This window comes from Syngnathus scovelli, chromosome 11 (genome assembly GCF_024217435.2).
Source record: "Syngnathus scovelli strain Florida chromosome 11, RoL_Ssco_1.2, whole genome shotgun sequence".
NCBI lineage: Eukaryota > Metazoa > Chordata > Actinopteri > Syngnathiformes > Syngnathidae > Syngnathus > Syngnathus scovelli.
Window position 1 is genome coordinate 1,548,899 of NC_090857.1, and position 7,093 is coordinate 1,555,991.

General features: G+C 44.0%; 2 protein-coding genes across 2 annotated transcripts; one reads left to right on the plus strand and one right to left on the minus strand.

Moving 5' to 3' along the window:
* Positions 1 to 1,096: 1,096 nt before the first annotated feature.
* On the minus strand, positions 1,097 to 4,260 carry ilrun (inflammation and lipid regulator with UBA-like and NBR1-like domains). The gene is made up of 5 exons (XM_049734700.2): positions 3,936 to 4,260; positions 3,193 to 3,347; positions 2,839 to 3,036; positions 2,377 to 2,636; positions 1,097 to 2,194 (listed from the first exon to the last, which is right to left on the minus strand). The coding sequence occupies exons 1-5, from the start codon at positions 4,091 to 4,093 to the stop codon at positions 2,159 to 2,161; spliced, it is 807 nt and encodes a 268-aa protein (XP_049590657.1). The 5' UTR covers positions 4,094 to 4,260; the 3' UTR covers positions 1,097 to 2,158.
* A 319-nt stretch (positions 4,261 to 4,579) lies between these two features.
* snrpc (small nuclear ribonucleoprotein polypeptide C) lies at positions 4,580 to 6,276 on the plus strand. Its single transcript, XM_049734704.2, has 6 exons — positions 4,580 to 4,724; positions 5,158 to 5,200; positions 5,282 to 5,390; positions 5,478 to 5,537; positions 5,685 to 5,789; positions 5,868 to 6,276. Exons 1-6 carry the CDS (start codon positions 4,717 to 4,719, stop codon positions 5,984 to 5,986), a joined length of 444 nt encoding a protein of 147 aa, XP_049590661.1. The 5' UTR covers positions 4,580 to 4,716; the 3' UTR covers positions 5,987 to 6,276.
* Positions 6,277 to 7,093: the final 817 nt, after the last annotated feature.

Here is a 7,093-nt window from a genome sequence, read left to right on the forward strand (position 1 = left end):
TGACGTCAATTAAGTCAAGTTTATTTACAAGAAAAAATAGGTAATTTATTTTTTAGCAAAAAGAGACGTCGAATAATAGCAAGCCAAAACGTTGTGTTTATTTTTTATTTTTTTTATTAAACAAAGGATACACTTGTCTGACATCTGCAGCATTTTCTGCTGTCCTATTAAAAGGTCTTGTCATTTATGACGACCAAGGCGTTCACTCCTTCCTGGTTGATAAGTCACATAATCATATTCCTATGAAACTGCCAGGAAGTCCATCAGGCAGATGGCACCCTGACCGTGCTATGAACTCCTAGAAATAAATGGAAACCCTTTGATTAATTCGACAGAATAAAAACAAACACTGACACAAATGAAATCCGATACAAGAGCCTCATTACCAAATTTTTCATTTTTAGATTTGGCAACACTGTTGACAAGGTAGATAGCTTTACTGTATACGTGTGCGTGAGATTAAAATCAGCAAATGGTGCACCGACCCCCAAACCCGTTCTTCATGATACTATCATCACAACCCCCAATTGGATATGGATATTTTTTGGCTGTCATATTATTTTCTGATGTGCTTTGTGAGGTCTGTTTGACTTGACAGCTACAAGCTTGTTGACAGAGCACAAATGAAAGGTGTGAAGCAGATGTGACATCGCAGAATCATCTGGAGTATAAAAAAAAAATAAAAAAAAGGAAAGACAAAGGAAGATGTCAATATTTGTACATGCACGTGCAGGCACACCTTTAAGGTTAAACACCTTATGAATGGATGCTTTTCCACTTTTAAACACGGAGTTGAATGACATTAAAAATCATGCAACATTTACTTATTTTAGCTTATATATACTTTATATTTTATTGTGCACTTAGAGTCTCCAGGATTGTAGAAAAGTTTATTCTGGACACGATGGACACAAAAGACCCCTGAGGAACGAACAAAGAAAAAATAAAATTGGGGGAAAAACAAAGTCAGAAATTGTCACTCCCCGTGAAATGACTCAAAAGCTAATCATAGAAATATTTTATAATATAAAGTTAAAGTAATTAAGTCGTAAAAAAATACATTGAGCGGGACTCGACAAACATTCTGACTACAGCGTGACAATTTTTCCCATTTTATTCTCCATTCAAAAATACACTTTCAAAGCCTCTGTCTGACAGAATAATGATAAAAATCACTTTCTTGAGGATCATTTGGTGCGTGTTTAAACTCTTTAAAGCAAGAAGAAAACAAACCTTTTGGAGGAGCTGGGTAGAAAGGGGGGACGACAAAAGATGGTGACGATGCGTCCAAACCCCACGAAATAATAACAATTAAAAAAAAATCATCATTAGCCGTTGGAAATAATGTTTGTGCAAACAGCAGTAACATATCATCAGTGCTGAATTTCACTCAAAGCGGAATCAGCGTCACCTTCTTGAATTCATTGGAACGCGCACCCGCACGCACGCACACACGCTTGAGATTTGATTTTTAGCACCACCTGCTGACCAAGAGTACAAATAAATAACATGGATAATTCATGAGCGGGTTTGGAGCATTCTTCAAATGTTACACAAGTTCACTTTTCTTTGTCACTTGAACGCAACACACACACATGCACGCACACAATGAGCAAAAACACACAAACGTGGAAAAGTACAGCCAGGCAAAATAGACTTTTTGCCACCCATGGCTTTTTCAAACCCTTTCTCAAGACTTTTGCACGCTTTCAAAAGCCCACCCTAAAAACAAACACAAACACACACATTGTCCCACGATGTCACAGCGTGCCCCCCCTCCCCCCTCCCCATGTGGCCAGATGCACTTTTGTCTTTGGGAGAGTTTGTCTTCACGGGGATTTAAGATGCAATTGACGGCGGGAAAGTAAGGTAAGCCTTGAAGTAATCAGATGCGTGAGCATGAGGTCAATCCAGGTGAACGTGCGGACTTTTTAAGGCCGACATCTTGTCGAGACGTCCCAGCGATGGTCAGAGTGTGTGGTGAGCAGATGCTTGAGGAAGAAAAAAGAATTCAATCTGAAAGAAGCGCTGACGGGTGCGGGCGGGACATTCGGCCACCGCCGCCGTCTGCGTGCGAAGAGGGCTTTTGTGGAGAGTCGTTAGAAAACAACAGTTCCTCCGCACTCCCCTTTGAGGACTTCCAGCGGTGAGGGACACTCTAGCTCTGTCCGAACGGATATGGTCCATGAACACCCTGGAAAAAAAAACAACCAATAGATACTCATGAATAAGACGTTCATTTTAATACTATCACAGGTGCAATACAAACATGACAATTTGAAATCCTAACCCTAGTTTAACCATACATGCCATTAATAGCTGTACAGTGAATTGGCAATAATTTGTAGAACAAACGCAACCCGTTTGAAAGCGTACCTGTCCGCGTGTGAGCGGCGTCAGATTGGCCTGCAGGCCATTGGACGTCCTGTTGGCCGCATTATGAGCTGCCGTGTTCTCGCCGGGGCATTCGCTGCCGTCGCTGTCTCGCTTGTTCTTCTGCGGCGAGGCAAAGGGATTGAAGTCGTCTTGTACGTCGCGCTGAGGCTGCGTGTTAAATTCCGTCTCGAAGGACGACAGCTGCTGCGTGACGCCCAGGAGACCGCCAACTTCCACGCTCAGGATCACCCAGATTACGTCTGAAGACAAACGAATTGCAGATGACATGACACACATCAATGTCATCGGTGTGACCGCTACTAATGATGGCAGTAACGTGAAACCCAAACTCTGGATTGAGTCCCTAATTTGAAACTGTAAGCCATTGCTTTAACTCGCACGATAAAACTCCAATCCTGGCTTGAAAGCCGACTCAGTAATAGTTGGGACAGTGTGCCGTACCTCCGTAGAACAAGCCGGTGGCGGTGCACATCCTCCACTGGCCCTGATACATGCCAGGCGACACGGGACTCCTCATCTGTACGCTGACGTCGGCCACTTCCCGAGGCTCCAGAGACTTCACCATAACCGTGTTGACGTGACCGAACTGGTCACCGCCGATGTACTTGAGGCACACGCCCGGCGGCCATGACTCAGCGCCTACAGAAGTGAGTAGACACATTTCCATCATGTTTGCAAACATTAGTTGCCGGGCTACTTCAAGGAGTGAGCGACTGCCGCTTACTTAATTGGAGACTATGACAAAAAAAAAAAAAATGCTGTTGTGCTGCAAATACACGTCAACCCCCCTCGTACCTGAGTTCTGTATCCTCCAGGTTTTTGTGAAGGGCGTGTCAGGCGGGACCGATTCGCCTTCTCCGATAGTCACGTCTTCCACAAACGACATGGACGGCGTGTTGATGCTGGGACTCTCAAAGTCATAATAAGCGCCGATGGCAGCCTGAAGGTTCCTGGTGGAATTTGAGATCAAAGATGACCAGGATGCAAACACCAGCAGAGTTGTGATGCTTCACGGTCAAATTTAGAAGGTAGGAGTAGAACACCTTTGGAACCCTAATTTCAAACCGAAAACTCCTATAATCATACTTTTCTTTTTCAACATGCAGCAATTGGAAAATTGTACGCCAGACTACTAAGCACAAACTGGTCTATTTTATTTTTTCGAAAGTGACTTTTTAGTTTGCGCCAACGCATCACGACCGATGACGTCACCACACGTATTGCGTGGCTGACGTAACGTAGCCTGAGCGCGGGCTAGCTCAAGCGAGCGGGCGGCTCACGGGGCTTTAATTAACCCCCTCGGCGGGAAACTTGTGTTTACCTTTCGTTTAACGTGCTGAATAAGCCTTGTTGACGGCGCGCACCAGTCGTCAAATAAACCCAAACTAACTTAACTTAACTGCTGTGTGTCTCGCCTCCATTTTATTAGCATAATAACGTGAGCTAACCAGCTAATTTACGGGGCTAATTCGCTGTTGCGTGACACAAGTCAAACAGTCCCGCGGGGCCGTCCCCCTTCACTTCATCCCCGCACTCACCAGTTAGTCATGTCCAGGAAGAAGGCGCAGCCGGCGGGGTTGAGCTGGAAGCCCAGGAGTCTCTGGAACTCCGTGATGAGGACGTCCTTGTCCGTGGTGCCCATGCAGCTGAACTTCTGCATGAGCTCCGCGTCCACATCCATGTCCGTGCCCTCCATGGGGGTGGTGGGAGAGGAGGGAGGGCGGGGTAAGGGGTGGGTAGGGGCTTCTCTCTCAGTCGGGTCCGAGGCCTCGTCTAGCCATAACAAGCTGTTCCACCGCCACAACAACAAGCGTCAATGCGCATGGCACGACTGGGGGACGAAGTTTGACGTTGCAACAACCCAGCGCGTCACCCGCGCCAATCACATTGTGGGTGATTACGTCATCTGTTGCTATTTGGAGCTCTCCTCCGATTGGCTCATCACGTGAGTTCACAAATTGCTCTTGCCGCGGAAAACAAATACATGCGGTCTATGTCAATATTGGAGAATTACAACTATGTTTAATCCACATATGTCTTATTTAGTGTGTGTGTCCTTCTCCAGCAACCACGCCTAATTTCCATAATTTTGGATCTTGGTACAGCGCTAACTGCCTTGGGGATAAGGCACTATCATGTATGTATGTAAAAAAATAAAATGTACTATTTTTCGCAGGTGTTTGGAACCTTTGGGTTACGTCTACGTATTGCATACCACCGCTTTCTTGCCGGAACACATTGTGGAAAGAACGCATTTCTGGTCGGAACCTTAATCGAGAACACCACAGTGGCGGATTCGGACGCTGTCTCTATTCAAACATGCCGAAGTAAGTCGTTATGTTCTTTGTAGCGCTTGAATAATTGTTCTCAAGCGTTCAAACAATGAAACAAACGTTAATATATGTTAGTATTGGAGGTAAATGTTCGAACACAACAGAATGAGTTGACCGTTTTTATACTGAAGCAGCGCGAGCTTTGTTCCGGCTCCGTCTATTTTCTGGAACGAAACTCGTTGCGAAGGGATTTTTAAAGACTATTTTGTTAATTATAGTTATCATTTAATCATTATTAATTTGCCCGTAATTGGTCGCATCATATTGTGAGCACGTTCTAAAGCTGATAGGGAGTAATTGTAGTATCATTAGCTCATTAGTTAGCCAGGACCATACGCTGATCAATTGCTTTGCAAATATACACCAATTTCCTGGTGAATACAAATACAATTTAATAAATTATTTGTCTTTTTAATCTCATCCACAGGTTTTACTGTGACTACTGCGACACCTACCTTACGCACGATTCGGTAAGCACAGCATCATGATTTCACAACTAAATGAAGACATTTGCATTGGTTAAATTCATCTTCTCTGCTTTGGTTCTTCAGCCATCTGTAAGGAAGACACACTGCAGTGGGAGAAAACACAAAGAAAATGTGAAGGACTACTACCAGAAATGGATGGAAGAGCAGGCCCAGAGCCTCATTGATAAAACCAGTAAGCAAACTGGCGTTCGGTTGTGGCAGAAGGTCATTCGTAACAAATAAATACTAATCTCCTTTTTTCCCACCCACTTTTCAACAGCGGCTGCTTTTCAACAAGGAAAAATTCCCCCCACGCCATTTGCAGGTGCCCCCCCTCCTGGTAAGTCAGCAAGAACTGAACCATGTAACACTTACTGCGAGGGCCCTTTCTTTGTTTCTAGACACTCGGATACTACAGTGTAGAATGTGACCCTGTCATGGGCAAGACAAGATTCAAGTCTAATTAAAATATCTGGGTTTGACACAGGTGCTCCTCCACGTCCAGGCATGCTGCCCACGCCGCCCATGGCCGGTCCTCCCATGATGCCCATGATGGGACCCCCGCCTCATGGAATGATGCCTGGCGGACCCGGTACGACATTTATACCTTTTGTTAAAGTTTGGAAAGATATTTGAACATACTCACACCTCCCGACATGTTCACGAGCAGGAATGCGGCCACCGATGGGAGCGCCCATGCAGATGATGCCGGGACCACCTCACATGATGCGTCACCCTCGACCCATGATGATGCCTGTCAGGCCGGGCATGATGAGACCGGACAGATAAGACTAGTGTCATTGATGTTTGCAGCTATTGTGAAGCGTTGGCGCCACAAGGAGGCACTGGAGATCGATGACATTTTCATTCAGTTTCAACCATATGTTGTCTGTCTTGTATTTATTCCTACCTAATACCAGACACTCAACTTCAATAGAAGAAGAGATCTTTGTTGTACTTGTGTTCTCTTCATTCTACAGACACACCCGTTTGAATCTTGATTTTTACTTGGGACATTTTTAGATTTTTTTTTTTTACATTTCTCTGCTTTGCGAATTAAAGCGAGCATTTAAAACCCATGTCTTGCCCTTTTCATCTTCTCTGACCTGATGTATTGCAGCTTCTACATTTGGATACCAATGCCATCCAAAACGAGCCCTATCCTAAAATAAATATGCAGATGAACAACTGTTTTTACACAAATAATGCGTAATTGTTATAATTTGTTGTAGTTTGCAGCGGTGTACAGTACCAATATAGAGCATTTACAGCTGTGTCAAACTCACCTTGACAATCAGTTTTGGTACAGATTTGTTAAAGGAACAAAGATTACCTTTAGCTGCAAAATGATGTGTCTGGCTGCTTTTGGCTGCACGTCTTGACACCTCTGGAATATAAGAGCTCTCATTGTTATGCATCCTGTAAAATAAAATAAACACAGTTAAATACACACCCTTCTGTCTCAATCAGAACTGAGCACTATTAGCACTGTAAAGGCATCATTTGTGACACAGAATATAATCCTATTCTTAATCCTACCAAGTGCATTCTGGGAAAATATCCAACCCACCCTGCATATGAGAAGAATGCAAACACTTGTCACGTGTATAAATTCTTGTGAAAGCACTATACAAATAAAAATTGAGTAGAGCCATTCCTTCTGTACCGTCTAATAATATGTATCGACAGGGGGAGCCAGAGAATCATAATGGCCTGACTCACTTGCAGGTGATTAATTACCTAAACGTAATGGTAAAGTCATCAATACAATAAAGAATTGTATGCAAACTACTTTGAGGCCATAAACATAAAACAATTTGATGAAAAAGCGAGTGATAATTGAGAGTGGCCTTATGTAGGGAGGGGTCGAGTCCACCCTGCACTACATCTGTCACT